The sequence below is a fragment of the Lontra canadensis genome, unplaced genomic scaffold, assembly GCF_010015895.1.
Source record: "Lontra canadensis isolate GAN:19392208 unplaced genomic scaffold, GSC_riverotter_1.0 scaffold78, whole genome shotgun sequence".
NCBI classification, from domain to species: domain Eukaryota; kingdom Metazoa; phylum Chordata; class Mammalia; order Carnivora; family Mustelidae; genus Lontra; species Lontra canadensis.
This window is the reverse complement of record NW_022631072.1, coordinates 1370380-1387659: the sequence shown is the minus strand read 5'-3', so window position 1 is coordinate 1387659 and position 17280 is coordinate 1370380. Positions and strand designations below refer to the sequence as shown.

Here is a 17280-nt window from a genome sequence, read left to right as displayed (position 1 = left end):
GAACCTGCTTCTCCCTCTGCCTCTGCCTGCCTCTCGGCCTACTTGTGATCTCTCTCTCTCTCTCTCTCTCTCTCTGACAAACAAATAAATAAAATCTTAAAAAAAAAAAATCTACAAGCTATTAGAATGAGTAAACTAATACAGCTATTAGAATGAGTAAACTAATATAGCAGTATCACATGAGATTAATATACACAAATCAACTGTATTTCTATACACCAGCAACCAAAAAAAATGGAAATGAAATTAAGAAAAGTATCACTGATAGTAGCATTAAAAAAATCAAATAGGGATTAATCTTAAAAAGATGTGCAAAACATCAACACTGAAAACTAAAAAACATCTCCCAGGGTAACTGAAGACCTAAGTATACGAAATATACCATGTTAATGAAGTAAAAGGTTGAATATTAAGATGCCAATTTTCCTGAACTGATTTATATTAAAATTCTTAAGAAAAAAATGCTTTTTGGTGTATACATTGTCAAGTTGATTCTAAAACTGAAATGGAAATACAGAGATCTAATGTATAGCATCCTGATGGTAACTATAATGCTGTATTATATACCCAAAAGTTGGTAAGAGTAGTCTTAAATATTCTCGCCACAGGAAAAGAACTCGTAATTACATGACAGAACAGAGGTATTAGCTAATGCTATGATGGTAATCATTTTATAATATATAAATGTACCAAACCAATACACTGTATACCTTAAACTTGCTCAGTATTATATGTGAACTGTATCTCAATAAAGCTGGGGGGAAAGTGGACATAAAAAAGACACAGAAGCTTTAAGAAAAACTACAAGAAGAAAAATGGTGGGTTTCACTTTTAAGTATATACTCAGGAAATAAAAACACGAAAACGAACACAAATTTGCTGCATGGCAGTATTTAGCTTAACAGACAAAAAGAAGTAACAACTCAAATGCCTGTTAACTTCTCAGCAGATAAACAAAAGAAGGCATAGAGAAGTTGTTTTCAAAGTGGTATGTCCATACAGTGAATACTATCCAGTCATAAAAAGGAATGATGTACTGGTACATGCTAAATGGATGAAACATGAAAACACTGTAATATTTTTAATCCAGTCTGATACTCTTTCAGTTGGAGTATTTATTCACATTTAATGTAATTACTGATGTAATTACTTGATCTTCCTTCTGTTCAGTGTTATGATTGTTAAATTCATTTGTATCAGTGCATGCAGTTACTTGGTTCTTTTCCATTGCTATGTAAGATTCTGTTGTCTGAATAAAGCAAAACTTGTGTGTCTACTGTTGATTAGCATACTATTGATTGATATTTGGGTTGTTCCACTGTGATGCTTTTCATGCTACTGGATATACTATTTTCTTGGAGATGAATGTAGAAGTTGACGTGCTGTTCCACAGGTTTTCCATATATTCAACTTTAGGAAGTAACATTAAACAAATGTACTTTTTAATTTTCAAATGTTTGAGGATTTTCTAGTTATCTTGTTATTGATTTTTATTTAAATTGCTGTAGGGTCAGAAATTACTCGGTCAGTCTTGTATACTATGTTAGGAATCGCAGAGGATCAGTTTTTATTTTTAAGTATTGCAGGAATACATGACAATAATTGTTTACTCCTCACTTGTTGGTGAAGTGTACTCTATCGTTTGGGCATATTTGCTAATTGTGTTCCTCAGATTCTTTATTAACTCCTTGGTTTCTAAATGAATTAATAATCATAATGCTGAACAGAAGGCAGATCAAAAAATACATAAAAGCAGTTTTGTATTATAAAGGCTATATTCAACCAGAGATCAGACATGTATAATTAAGGGTTTATACAATGAAACAAACAAAAACCAAGCAATGACTACTCTAAAAGTGAGGACAATGTTTATCTTTTAGGGAACAAAAGAAAAATAAGTGGAAGGGGACATGAAGATAACTTTTAGAGTGCTGGATATATTATTTCTTGATTTGGTGGTCACATGGACAGTTTGTTTTGTCATAAATTGCCAATTATATAATTGTTATCTGCATTTTTTCATAAGAGCATCGTATTTCACAATTAACATGTTTCAAAAAAAGTAAGTAAGAAATTAAGAGACTACAGTCACCTTTTAGCACCCTATGACCACTAGTCAAGACTTTGCCCTAACATTTGATAAAAATCCTTCTCCTGGTGGTGGTTTCAGTGCAGGCAAAATACAGATAGGATTGCAGGTATCTTTGGAAAAAAAGAAGGTGGTTCCATTGCTTGCTTTATAGGAGAGGAAAGGGAGTGTGAAGGAATACTTCTCTTTTACAAACCTCTTATATTTGTTATAAAATTTCATACCTTCTAAATGCATTACTTATTCAAACACATGAATTTTAGACCCTTACTTTCAAAAACAGTTCCAAGAAAGAGTGTGATTTACAAAACAAACAAGGGTTGCTGGGGGGAGGGGGGGTTGGGGGGGGTGGGGTTATGGTCATTGGGGAGGGTATGTGCTATGGTGAGTGCTGTGAAGTGTGTAAACCTGGCAATTCACAGACCTGTACCCCTGGGGATAAAAATATATGTTTATAAAAAATTAAAAAAAAAAAAAAAAAGAAAGAAAGTGTGTTTATAACAAAAAAGTTATCTGAAAGTTCAATTTCTTGTCATGCATTTTTCTATTCCAGTATACAAGTATGTCTCTACAAAATGACTATTAACAGTCCAAGAGAGCAAACACAAAATTTCACCCTTTTGGCATCCTTATTTAACAGAAAGATTAGATTTTATTTGAAAACTCTCATGTAAATTACATAAACCAAAGATTTCACCTAGTGGTTACTTCCATAATTAGAAGATATAAGGTGATTCTGAATAAGGCACTTGAAAAACTGATAATTTCCTTTTAAAACCCTGCTTAAGATTAAATTTTTTGTAGCTTCTCAAGTTAAATCTTTATACTTTCTGTTAAACTGTTGAAGATAACAAAAAGAAATCCACAAAACACAAAACCACTGATGGCAGAATTCATTCAAGACACTATTCAAACTCTTCTGTGACTGTAAAATTAAGATAAAACCATATCTAATGTTTTTAATTATAACAATTTCCATTATTTATGCCAAGACAGAATTATAAATACTGATCCTATGACATGAAGGGAAAAAAAAAATCACAGAAAAGGTATATAAAAAAACAAGAGTTCCCCATGATTCATTTAAAACACCAATACTGGGGGAGGGGGGTTGGGAGAGGGGGGGTGGGGTTATGGACATTGGGGAGGGTATGTGTTACGGTGAGTGCTGTGAAATGTGTAAACCTGGTGGATTCACAGACCTGTACCCATGGGGATAAAAATATATATGTTAAAAAAAAAAATAAAATTTCTAAAAATAAATAAATAAAAAATAAAACACCAATACTATGACATATTCAGCACACTGAAATATTACTTCATATATCTAAAGGTGCTTTAAAATATCTGGAAAAATAATATTCCCTCTACATTCTTCTCAACCTTCTCAAAGATATTATATATTGTGAGCTTTAAATGCAAGAAGTAACATTATGATGCCAAAACTACATACACATAAGACTGGCCAATAGTTGAGGAGAGTTGAGGCTAGGTAAAAGAAATGTAGTCTGTTGTACTTTTCCTTTTCCTTTTGTTATGTTAGATATTTTCCAAATTAAAGGGCTTCTAAAAATCCACACACATAAAAATACAGTGTTTTAGAAGGTAGGAAAAAAACTATGAACGAACATAGAAAAATCTGAAGAACTACTTTTGCTTTTTTCCTCCTATTAGTAAGTTTCTATTTAACGTAACACGAAAGGCTCTTACACATAATATAAACTGATATTTAAGTACTTACACATCACTTTGTTTTTACTTCAACATAAAATGTATAATAAAAAGAGTGAATAATAAAAGAAGGTATATACCAGTAAACGTACTTGCATCATCCCTTTCTATTCTGGTGCCATCACTAGTTGACACACAAGTAAAGTGCAGGGGTTCAACTTCTAGAAGTCCAGTGAGAGATGTGAAACTACCTTCGGCAGCTGTGCAACTACTGACCTTTCCATTTCCTGTTAAAGAGACAAGTTTTATGCTATGTAAGTCAATTTTTAAAAGGCAATAGTCATATGGAAAATTATAGCTGCTACTTCAATTTCAATTAGAGCAGCTATATAAACACACAACCCTATGCAGTACTTCCACAATGGACATGAGATTAAGAAAACTCACAAACAGAAGATACTTGTCTCCATGCTGCAAAAGCAGAGTTGCATAAAAGCAACTTACTGGACATTAATATGAAACAGTAACAAGTGATTCAGATTTTAAATGAGGAAAAAATAATGAACCACTACTAATATTAGCTATTTTTTAAATAGAGGTTTTTTTTTTAAGATTTTATTTATTTATTTGACAGAGAGAGAGAGACAAAACAATAGAGGGAACACAAGCAGAGGGAGTGGGAGAGGGAAAACCAGGCTTCTGGCTGAGCAGGGAGCCCAATGTGGGGCTTGATCATAGGACCGTGGGATCATGACCTGCGCTGAAAGCAGATGCTTAACAACTGAGCCACCCAGGTGCCCCACTAATATTAGCTATTACACAATCCGTTAAGAATGCATAAAATCAGAATACATTCTTTCACATCACCTGTATAAATAGGACCCTAAGTAAAACTCAAGAAATATTCTAAAATATTATCAAGATTCTTCTATAAATATACCTTTGTATTTTGCATATATTATCCATTTTAGAATGAGGCCTACTACTTTATAATCATAAAATACATCTGATCTTTGAATAATGCTGAGGTTGAGGTGCCAACCCTGTGCAGTCAAAACTCCACATGTAACTTTTGATTAACTTAACTACCTCTATCCTACTGTCAACCAGAAGCCTTACAGATAACAAAGTTGATTAACATATAATTTTCCTGTTATATGTGTTATGTACTGTATTCTTACAACAAAGTAAGCCAGAGAAAAGAAAATGTTAATAAAAACATCATAAGGAAGTGAAAATACATTTACAGTACTGTACTCCATTTATGGAAAACAATTCCACATATAAGTGGACCTGCACAGTTCAAATCCATGTTGTTGAAGGGTCAACTGTAGTTAAAGTTAGCACATGTAGTTGGGAAAAACATTAAAATAAAATAATTCACATGATCACAACTATGTGAACAATAAAACCACAGCAAGACAGTAAGACAGGAGAACACAAAAGAATTAAAAGTGTGATGTGGTATGGGGGAAAGGGGTTATTTTCAGTGCTGTCCAAATTTTCTGGAATTAGCACTGCTTTAAGCATAATTCTTTAACAGATAAAATTAAACAGAAACCAAAGATGGAATGGGGAGATACAAAAACTATCAACATCTGAAGGACTAAATTAAATGCTAGACTGAACTGTCATAACCCTGTTCTCCAACATTTCATTGATGCGCAACATAGGACCTCACATGTTAAAAAAAAAAAAAAAAAGGAATTTACTAAGCATTTAATACTAGACATGAGAAATACATGAGAAAAGGACAGGCTCCAGTTCTCATTAAACACCTACTCTGTGTTATAGGCTACTGGCACTAAACAACTAATCATACAACTGAACTTTAAAAAACGGTGCTTACCCTACAATCTAGTATTTGCACTACTAAGTCTTTACCCAAAGAATACAAAAATACTAATACAAAGGGATACACAGACCCCAATGTCTACAGCAGATTATCTACAACAGCCAAATTATGGAAAGATCTCAAATGTCCATCAACTGATAAATGGATAAAGAAGATATGGTGTATAGAATGGAATATGACTCAGCCATAAAAAAGAATGGGATCCTGCCATCTGCAATGACATGGATGGAACAAGAGAGTATTAAGTTAAGTGAAGTCAGTCAGAGAAAGATAAATACCATGATTTCACTCATGTGGAATTTAAGAAACAAAGCAAATGATCATAGGGGAAAAGGAAAAGGCAAACCTAGAAATAAGACTCTAAGAGAACAACGTTACCATATGGGATATGGCAGGGGGGATGGGTTAAATAGGTGCTGGGTATCAAGGAGGGCACTTTCGTGATGTGCACCAAATATTGTATTAAAGTGTCGAGTCACTAAATTGTACATATGTAACTGATATTACAGTGTATGTTAACTAACTCGAATTTAAATAAAAACTAAAAAAAAAAAAAGTGCTACATTTTACTTAAAAGAAGTTCAGAAGACTAATAAATCCAAGGGAAATCAGTCTAAGTAGAGGAGTAAAAAAATACTTTCATGATGAGGTGACGAGATTTATGGGAAGAATCACATTTTTATGTATTTATTCCAGTCAGGGAAAACATGACAAAGGAAACAACATGAGTGAAATCTCTCCAGTACAAAGAAATACAGCATATTAAAGGAACTAAAGAAACAAGGTGGCTGGAGGAATATCTGTCAATCCAAACACCGCTCTATGTATCTTTAAAATGATTAAGAACTCTTAAAGAACTTTCATCTATGTTGGTTGTATAGACAGGTAGATATAGATATACATAAATATAGATATTCACCACAGCAGAAATCTTAGGATGAGAATATTTTAAACATTAACCCATGTAATAATAATACATTCATTAGCTAAAAATAGTACACTCTGATGAAAAATAACTGTCTTCAGACAAAAATAACTTTATGAGAGTGGCAATGTTTTACATTTTTTGCAAAATTCCTTAAAATCCGGCTTATCAAAGAGGATAGTTGTACTGTCTTACCTGTCTCCATATTCAGTGTGTTGCAGGATGTTGTTTTGGTAGAGCTTTACAAAAAAATCTGGCCTATCACAGATGTGTAGTTGGAAAAGGAGTATCTTAATAGTCTTACATATTCAAAAACCTTGGCAAGTGGTAATTTTTTTTTTTTTGAAGATTATTTGCAAAGTGGTGTCTGAATTTTTTTTTCTTTTTTTAGGGAGGCTCCACACAGTTTAAGCCACTACAAGGCTTTGAACTCACAACACTGAGATCAAGACCAGAGCTGAGACCAAGAGTTGGATGCTTAAGTGACTGAACCATCCAGGCACCCCTGGTCTCTGAAATCTTACTGATGAGCTTCTCAATCTCTATAGTGTTAATATTAATTGGATTTCCTGTACTTTTAAGGAATCTCTTATCCACTTGGAAAATATTGGTTGACCACTGTATACATATGTTAACACACTCCATTATATATATCAGAAAATAATATTCAGTAATACCAACATAGGCCATCAGAAAATGATATTCAGCAGTTTCAACACAGGCCATCAAAAAGTTATATACTGAGAAGTTATCAAGCTCACTGGATGATACAAGTTTTCTAAAATTCTAATTTTTTTGAAATATTTTATTTATTTATTTGACAGAGATCACAAATAGGCAGAGAGGCAGGCAGAGAGAGAGGAGGAAAGAGGCTCCCCGCTAAGCAGAGAGCCCGACACAGGGCTCAATCCCAGGACCCTGAGACCAGAACCTAAGCCAAAGGCAGAGGCTTAACCCACTGAGCCACCCAGGTGCCCCTAAAATTCTAATTTTTGCTTAAAAGCTCTTTTAACAGCAAGCTCTTTTAACAGCAAGAAATACAATTACATGGATACTAATAGGCTTTTTCTATTCATTTGTTAAAAAATACCTACCAAGCAATCAAGTATGAAAAAACTTTTTGCAGATCAGTCATTCTTGCAATAAAAATGGTGTTCCATAAAATAAGTAGCTAGTTCAGCTTGTAACTCAAAATGCCCAAGTGTGTTTCCCTAAAACAACCATGGTACTTCAGTATGCCGCGGAAGTGTTTCATGCCTATTTCCCATTTCATTACAGAATATGTTCAAGATGAGTATCAACAGATTCAAAACTTAATAAAATCAACAAGTTTGACTGCCTCATCAGGGACATTTTTAAGTAAAACTGGCATATTTTTCATTCCAAGGGCAGAGTAGTGAACATCACACTTTTGCACAATTAGTATAAATGTCAATGCAGTGAAAAAGGCAAATACTGTTCTATCACAAAGACAGTGAGCCCATGGATCCCCTGAAAGTATCTCATAGACCCTGAATGGGTCTATGTACCACACTTTGAGAATCACTGGAACAGAGAGAGGAGACTAACAGAGGCAATGGTACTAGATTAGATGGCAAGGAAAGAGAGCCAGATCATATAAAATTTTATATGCTGCAACAGAGACTTTGGACTGCAGAGTAATGGAGACAGGAAAAGTATTTTAAGGAGAGAGGTAAAGTGATTAGGTTTGCATCCAAAAACAATGGCACTCAGTGCAATGTACAGAATGTACTCAAGTGAGGCAAGAGCAATGCAGAAAGACCAGTTAGAATGCTATTACTGTAGTCCAGATTCAAGATGACTGGCTTTCCTGTAATTATGTGATCACGGGAGGTAAGAGAATGCGTTTGAAATATATGATGGTGTAAAGAAAGATAGGATCTGCCAACAGCCTCAATGTGGAGGCTGAGAAAGAGGTATCAAGAATGATACTCAGATTTCTGATTTGTGCCAGTGATGCCATTAACTGAGAAAAGGGACACCATGCAAGGATTAATGGTGAGAAGTAAAATGACATTTGGATGGAGACTTATGTCATGATTTTTAAGTTGCTTCTTTATTGAATGTGCTGCTCTTGTGTATTTTAACTCCTTGGCCTGACTTGAGCTTTATGGTCTTTTCCTTACACTCTCTCCACAATGAAATTTCATTCTAACCTAAGGTATGCAGAAGGCATCTATATATCTAGTTCTAACCTCTCCTCTGAGTTCCACTCATAAACTGATGGTCACTTGGACAGAGAGATCAGCATAAAGGAGGCAAAGCCTAAGTCATCAAACAGAGGAGGTAAGGCATACCCACGATAAAATAAGCCATTAAAAAGTAAGTAACAGATCAGTAAGTAGATACTCTGATCTCGTCCATTAAAAATGTTCATGAACACGTGAAGCAAACAAGTCTAAACCGCTAAACATCCTGTTAACAAAGGTAATTTAAGGGTGGAAAGGTTGTAATTAAGGCACTTTACATTTTATTTGTATTTCTGTATTTGACTTTTCTCTGTTGCTTTTTTCACAATTCCTAATTTATTTTTTTTTAATTTTATTTATTTATTTGACAGAAAGAGAGATCACAAGTAGGCAGAGAGGCAGGTGGCGGGGGGGGGGTGCGCAGGGGAAGCAGGCTCCCTGCTGAGCAGAGAGCCCAATGTGGGGCTCGATCCCAGAACCCTGAGATCATTACCAGAACCAAAGGCAAAGGCTTAACCCAATGAGCTATCCAGGTGCCCCCAATAATTTACTTTAAAGTAAAAGAAACTGAAGGGATGCCTGGGTGGCTCAGTCGTTAAGTGTCCACTTTCAGCTCAGGTCATGATCCCAGGATCCTGGGACTGAGCCCTGCATCAGGCTCCCTGCTCTGCTGGAAGCCTGCTTCTCCCTCTCCCTCTGCTTGTGTTCTCTCTCTGGTTGTCTCTCTCTCTCTCTCTGTCAAATAAATAAGAAAGAGAGAAGGAGAGAGAGAGAAAAGAAAAGGAAGGAAGGAAGGAAAGTAGGTGGGTGGGAGGGAGGGAGGGAAAAAGAAAGGAAAAGAAGGGAGGGAGGGAGGAAGGGAGGGACAAACGAACTGAAATTAACGAACTGAAATTAATTAATGTGATAATTATTTTATTATGTTTACCCAAAATCCTAACATTGTGGCTTATGGCAACACTTATAGTAAGTTCAGTAAGATGAAAGAAAATAATGGTCATTGTTTTCATTAACAAAACTAGATAAACACCAAATCATAGTACCTGAAAAGGTTATACATTCAATCTTAAAAGCATATTCTTTCAGAAATGTATACAAAAATACATGTAACACTGTACAGAGTTTAACCAAGTATGCTAGTAGATACAGAAAATTTTTTCTTTCTCCATCTTTACTTATTATAATAAATACATACTCATTTTATTTTCTGAAATATGAAATAAAACATTCTTTGATTTTGTGGACATCATAAAACGGAAAAGAATACAATAAATAATCAAATGTTAATGTTTCTTAAGAACATTAAAGCTATACTGACATGCAATGAAACAGACAAAAAAAACAAGCAAAAAAACAAGTTTGCAATCCTTCCAAAAATAACTTCATTTTTTTTTGAGGGAGAAATTATGAAATAAAGGCAAACAGTTTCATGACTCACAGATGTTAAGGTTAAGTTCTGAAGAACTATAGTTGTTAAAGACAGAACATAGTAACTACAATCTCTTAAGTCAATGGTAGCTTAAACCACATATATAAAATTCAGAAATTCCTTTAAGAAAAGATGTTACTACCTGAAAGGACATCTGACAAATCAATTTCATCTGACTGGACACCAATGCTGCTGTTGTATACATTTTTACAAGAAGAACCGCTCATCTCCAAATCAAAAAGGACTGGATCAAATGGTGAGCTATATAATCCATATCTGAAAAAGAAAATAATGTCCTAACAATTTTCCTGTCAGCCGTCTAATTAACAAATTACCTATTTACTTAGTTTTGAAAGCAGTTTGACACAGGGCAAAAGGAAACACTAACCAGATTTAAACCACTAAATTCAGTGAATCTCAGTTGTGTTCCCCCAGAAACCTATACTCTAAAAGATGTGGCCCAGAGACTCAACCAATGTGACTCTAATAAACTGGTAGGTAATGAACCAAGACTGCATCTTCAACTGCAGATTGAAGCAAGGGAAAGATAACGAAACACCCTTCCCTCAACTCCACCATTAATTACACAGACTCAGTAGAAAATACAGTACTAGGACTAGTAGTAGTAGAAAATACAGCTTTGAGTAAAATTTTTATCAAGATCAAGATTTCTCATCTAAAAATATTACAAAATCACCATGTTAAATAAAAGAACACTTCCAACACTGAAGATTAGGCAAGAACTCAAACCTAACCTTCAGCTATTTATTACATTATGTTAAAGTTTTAGAAAAATCAACCAGCAGATGAATACTGGTTAAGACCAATAAGTGATTTACATAACTCCAACCACAAAATTCAAACAAAAGAGAAACAAATTATCTTTCTTTTTGCCTTTTAATTAATTTTTTCTCACCATAGCACATACCCTCCCCAATGTCCACCACCCAGCCACCCCATCCTTTCCACCCCCCTCCCTTCCAGCAACCCTCAGTTTGTTTCCTGAGACTCTCTGGTTTGATCTGAGAAACAAATTATCTTAAACTGCTTCTTCTTAGCAAGAAATACCACTTTTATGTACTTTAACATAATTAGCCCTCTGAATAACCATTTTCAGGATCTTCGAAACTGTTAAAAGGGATTATTTCAGAGAAAATAGAGGGAAAGAAAACCTTAGGCTAATATTTAGAAAAATGAAATGCATAAATTTATTTTTGCAAGCAAATACCTAGGGAGTTCAGTGCAAAGCTGGTATCATAACCTGAAAGGCCCACTGTTAGTCATTACATATATGAAAATACCTTGTCTGAAGTAAAGCTTCCATTGGTGTTAGTCTGTCCTGTAACTGTTTAGACACAGCAGTAAGCAGAGATGCACAAGATGTACTGCACCCAGCCAAATCTTCATCTTTAACATAATTTAGTAAGACAAAATACCAATAGACAGAACCTGAAAACAACAAAAACAAATCAATGTTTCTTTTCCTCATTGTTCTCTAAGAGAACTTCAGATTACATATTTATCAGTAAGTCCCCTTACAAACAACTTATAAAGAATGGACCAATTCCTTGGAGGACACTAAGAGGACAGCGACAGAGAATTTGAAATATTATTTTTAAGGAATATATAAGTCAACCTAGTCATTTAGGTTTTCAATAACTTGATATGACTCAGTGGGACATTTTAGAATAGGTGGAAAAGTATAGAGATGTCAGGTCTCCCAAGCCATCCTTCCTGAAATACTGTTTGGTTTATACTGAAATTTTCAAAAACAATGGATGGCTATGAGGTACAAATAACACACTGGCAAGTGAGCATAGTTACGCTTACTGCCAGTCAGATACAAACCAACACGGTTAAAAGACGACCATCATGATGTATTTTAAGACTTTAATAAAATAGGAGATCTCAAAGTACTAAGTACACCCCAGAATTTAAGCATCCTACCTCTAAAAATATTCTCCAAAAAACTATTTTAAATTCCAAGACTATTAGAGTAAGCAATTGGGTCCAAAATATTCTACTCTATATAACACAGAGTTAATAGTTCCACACAATTTATGTCCAAGGTAAATATAAACAGATTCTTTATCCAAATTAAGATATTAATAACCATTTATCAACTAACTTTGAGTAGGCTCTTTTTGTACAATACCATAAAGATCAAATCCTTGTGAAATATATAATCCTGTTGAATAAAATTCATTATTTATTAAACAAAAGACTGTAAGAAATGTCTACAGAAAGATAACATCAGTTAAGAAGGAAAAATTAGTAGCTCTTTATAGTAACAACAAAACAGTATTAAGAATATTTTTAATTATTTTTTAAATAGTCATTACTTCATCTATGTGCTATTTTAGGGGACTGCTTTGTAAAGTGCTACTTGATAACTACATTCCTTCCTTTTATTTAGTACCACATTCACTCCTGAATGCTATTTCTATAGTCTTCAGGTGCTGAAAAACCTACTGGCCCCTTCTAGAGAGTTCTAGTTTGCTGAAGTACCTACTAATCACACATAATACATGCATGGAACATTCTACTTATGTCATCTCTCTGGCACTTGCTGGAATTTTAGCAAATGTGTGACATCTGATCTACAGTCAGTGAACAACCAATAATTTTAATGAAATATAGAAAATATATGAATAAGAGGACTTGCTATTTACTTAATTCTCCCACCTTTTCCAAGCAGTACTATTGAACAGAATATCTGCCCATCTGATAAATCACAATTTATTAACTCCTTAGAAAAAAGGGGAATAACCAAGGAAAAAAATACTTACTAAATAATGCTGAATATATTGTGAGATATTTCCTATGACTACTGCTATTTGTGATTAAACTAATTTCACATACCACCAGTTGCTGCTGCAGGTAAAAATGACATATTATCAAGTAAGGCCTTCAACAGAACAGATCCAAATCCTGGTTGACATGGGTCACATTTGCCATTACTGAAAAAATTTAAAAAAAAAAATGTGAATATATCACTCAATACCTAAAGTCAATCCTAAACATGGTGTGGTAGTAGCTAAGAAAACCCTTTAAAATGTATTCAAAGAGATTACAAGAAAAATTTGCCCTAAAGCTCTATATACACACAGAAAGATAACAAAGACTGATTATACTAAGGATCTTTGTAATGGTTTTCTTAACCAAAAAAGGGCTAATAAGCACATATACTCAATACTAATTATCAGTTTTTAAACATTTACTAGATGGTTTAAGTCTCAGGATCTAGAAAAAAGGTCTGCACAATATTACAAATAAGCCTGGTAAGACTGTCATGTAACAGGGAAGAAGGCCTTAGGACAAGAATCTAAACACAACCAGGGAAGATAAAAATAAAACTGAAGGAAGGGCTCCCTTTACCAAACTCCCCAAACTGCTACTAATAGGCAAAGAATCCTATTTAGACTACTTTCATTAAGGGGTGCCTGGGTGGCTGTCAGTTAAGCATTCAACTCTTGATTTCAGCTCAGTTAATGATCTCAGGGTGGTGAGATCAAGCCCTTCATCAGGCTCTGCACTTAGCAGGGAGTCTGCTTTAGATTCTCTCTCTCCCTCTCCCTTTGTCCCTTCCCCCACTCATGGATGCTTCTCTCTAAATAAATAAATTAATAAATAAAATCTTTTTAAAAATCTTTAAAAAAAAAAAGACTTATGCAATATGACATTTTTTCCTAAAAACCTTAAATTCTTTCTTAGAATCTCAATACCCTCATCAACTTTTGAAAATCCTCTTGTTATACATTCATTCAACAAGTAGCAAATTACACTACAGACACAGTCATCAACTGCCGAACCGCGAGTGCACCTTCAAACTGGACTTTCAACAACAACAACAAAAAACACCAACCTAATGCACAAGGCTAGAAATCGGGCACACTTATGGGCTATGCTTCGTCCTGCCTCAAAGAAGCAGACACGCACGATGTCAGAAAGACATTTTCGTGTTTTTGAAAGCAGGCTCTCGTTTCCCTCTTTGGAGCTGCAAAACAATAGCAGACACTCAGACTCATCTTGAACTTCTATTTATAACATCCAAAGGACAATCATCTGTGGTAAGTAAAATCTTAATTATTAACCTTCCAGGTCCATTTGAATGTACTCCAGCTAACCAACAAAGGGTATCCAACACGAGGCTCTGGGCATGCTCTGTGATTTGGCCATCATCTGCTTTTCTACAAAGAGTGTTAAGAAGCTTCTCATGGAATTCTGAAAACTGTAACATAGCACATCGTTGAACTCTAAAAAAAGAAAATATAAATACATTAACAACCAAACGAGAACAGTTAGACTAAAGCTATTAAAACCTGGTTGGTCATATGTTTTATTGTGAATCATGACTATCACAATTAAAAGTATTATTTTTGAAAATTAAATATTACAATGACATGTTAATCTCATAATCTTATGGTATTAAAAGATTTAAAAGAGCACATAAGCAATACTTGGTTTAGACAAAGTTTTAAAAGAAATTAAGTTCGCAGTGCCTAGGCGGCTCAGTTAGTTAAGCGTCTGCCTTTGGCTCCGGTCATGATCCCAGGATCCTGGGATCAAGTCCTACATGGGGCTCCCTGCTCAGCAGGGAGTCTACTTCTCCTTCTGCCTCTCCCCCACCACCCCGCAACGTGCACTCTCCCTCTGATAAATAAAATCTTAAAAAAAAAAAAAAAGAAAGAAATTAAGTTTAATAACATATTCTGACAGAGTGAATAAAACTTCAAATTATATTCCTTTCTTTGTTCTACAAATACCATTATTTATATAAATACAATTTGTACGAATACAATATTCCTGGTATACTCCAAAGCACTGTACATATATCAGGGATAAACCAATCAAGTAGAAAGGTAATTCATACCTTCACTGAGATTACAAGTACTTTAAGTAAAATGAAAAGCAAACAAAAATTTTCAAGACTTAGAAAATTTCACGTGTGTGTATTTACTAGAATTCTTCCTTCATACATTTATTACTATAAGAATAGTAGGAGAAAGAAATGAGGTTACCTTTCCTTAGAAATTGAAGTTTTCTTAAATCTTCGAATGGTGACTGAGACCTCTTGCAGTAAGTCACAGCCCCGGAGGTTCTCAGATTTGCGGGCACCACCTGCATTTTCATTCTTAACATTAGATGATTTTTCCTAAACGTATAAAATCAAATAACTCAATGAACAAACAAATGAAACTAAAAAAGTATTTACTATTTAAAGTTCTCAAAAAAGAAAATAACTGAATTATGACTATCAAAACATATATATCAAATTAAAATGACAGCTTTTACCCTCATATTCAGTAAATGTCTAACTTCCCCCAGACTATAATGGGGGAAAAAACAAAGTCACTGTTTTAAAGGCAATAACCCAATGATTAAAGATTAGAAAGCCAAAGTCCTGAGACCAAGTCCCAGCCACAATACTTATAAGCAATATGAAATATGACCGTTCCCCAATCTCTAAGGTTCACTCACTTTCAGTATGAAAAATGGAGACAATAGTAGCACCTGCTCTGCCTACCTCAGAGTTATTTTGAGGATTAAATCAGATAAAGTACACAGAAGTCCTTGAAAAATTGGAAGACCTATACAAATATAAGATGAGTGGTGTTACTGATATTGCTATTGTTGCTTATAATGATGAAAGAGAAACAAAAATCTCCAGAGTTCAGGAAAATCCAAGATCAGACAATTATGCAGAGACTGCATGGTACACAGCTACTTGTAGAAATTCAACCCTGGAATTAGAATTTATCTCTAACATTATTCCCCAGCTTCCCTTCCTGCATTCTCCCAAATCTTACAAAAAAAAAAGGTGGTGAGTTACCAGCAAAAGACACAGACATAGACTCTAAAACCTAAATAAATATTATGGCCTAAAATAATTATAAGGTGAGGTATCTGCTAAAAATCACTCTCTCCTAATATAACTTTATAAACATTTGCTTGCAGTTAATGTGAAATATACTCTTAATTACACTTTTAACATCACTGGAAAGAAAAATTATGAACAAAACCAAGTGCCTATTGAAAAATCAATGAAGGGTCATAATACTTCCAATTGTGTGCCAAATCTTATCCATAACGTTTGTACCAGCCTCGCTGTGGTTCAAAACAACACAGCTTCATACCTTGCCTGCTGCAACTTTTGCCAGGAGTGAAGCGAGTGAATAGCCCTTGTTACTCTGGTGCTTTAGGGACGGAAGTCTTACTACAGGGCGTATGCCACCATTACAGATCTCATCTGCTCCTCTGTCATTCACTGCCTTGACGTGGATTAAAAAGGAACGATATTTTCCTCCTGCCATCCCTGAGGAGCAGCACAGAATGGGAAAAATAACTTAAGCACCAAAAGATCAAATAGTTTTTCATCTCCGCAGATCAAGTTAATTCCACAGGAAATTTTACGCTTGATTGGGATTTTCAAATTACACCGTTTGAGTATAATCACTGAATAACCTTCATATGTTGGCAGCAAAAGAACAAAAAGCACAGGAGTTGTAGAAACACCATAAGACAGAAAATTCTGACTAGTAGTTACAAACATTTGACATATTTTCCCCCAATGAAATGATTCACTTTAATAACATTTTGTGAACTACAGAAAAACATACACAAAAAAATATCTTTAAGACACTACCCGTAGCTAATAATGGTACCATCATGTGAATCCATCTAGTCTTTTTATGCATGCACACATATATTACGTACGCGTACGTAAGCACTGTGATATTAACAGATGACAAAGCGCAGCCTACGGAGTCACTACCTGGGTTTGAATAATGGATCTGCCATTTATCAGCATGTGATAAATCAATCTCCTGTGGTTTGGTTCTTGCAAATGTAAAATGGGAGTAATAACAGAAACTACCTCAAAGACAACTAAAACACAGCTGTGCCTGACTCAAAGACAGCACTCAATAAATATTGGTTATTACCACCAGTACATTTTATTTTCTTTTAACTAAATTAAGATCATACCACACAATCCATAAGTAAAATATACTGTAAAAATACCCTCAAATTAACACACTTACCAGTAAACCATCAGCCTATTGGTACCTTACAGGTATTAAATCTTTCTCTAATTCTAAA

At 34.5% G+C, this 17280-nt stretch overlaps 1 protein-coding gene across 9 annotated transcripts in view; it reads right to left on the bottom strand.

The window, feature by feature from the left end:
• Positions 1 to 17280, bottom strand: part of BIRC6 (baculoviral IAP repeat containing 6) — a 218531-nt gene that overhangs the window by 127526 nt on the left and 73725 nt on the right. For 7 of the 9 annotated variants that reach the window (XR_004385497.1, XM_032881852.1, XM_032881858.1 and 4 more), the window contains 8 exons: positions 16317 to 16495; positions 15201 to 15334; positions 14274 to 14435; positions 14045 to 14176; positions 13042 to 13139; positions 11481 to 11628; positions 10322 to 10455; positions 3901 to 4047 (listed from right to left, as the gene is read on the bottom strand). Coding sequence is in view for 8 of the 9 variants with exons in the window: in XM_032881852.1 (XP_032737743.1) it covers positions 3901 to 4047; positions 10322 to 10455; positions 11481 to 11628; positions 13042 to 13139; positions 14045 to 14176; positions 14274 to 14435; positions 15201 to 15334; positions 16317 to 16495 (1134 nt within the window). In the remaining variant the exon portion in view is untranslated. The remainder of the gene's footprint in view (positions 1 to 3900; positions 4048 to 10321; positions 10456 to 11480; positions 11629 to 13041; positions 13140 to 14044; positions 14177 to 14273; positions 14436 to 15200; positions 15335 to 16316; positions 16496 to 17280) is intronic. The other 2 variants (XM_032881851.1, XM_032881854.1) reach the window with 1 other exon arrangement.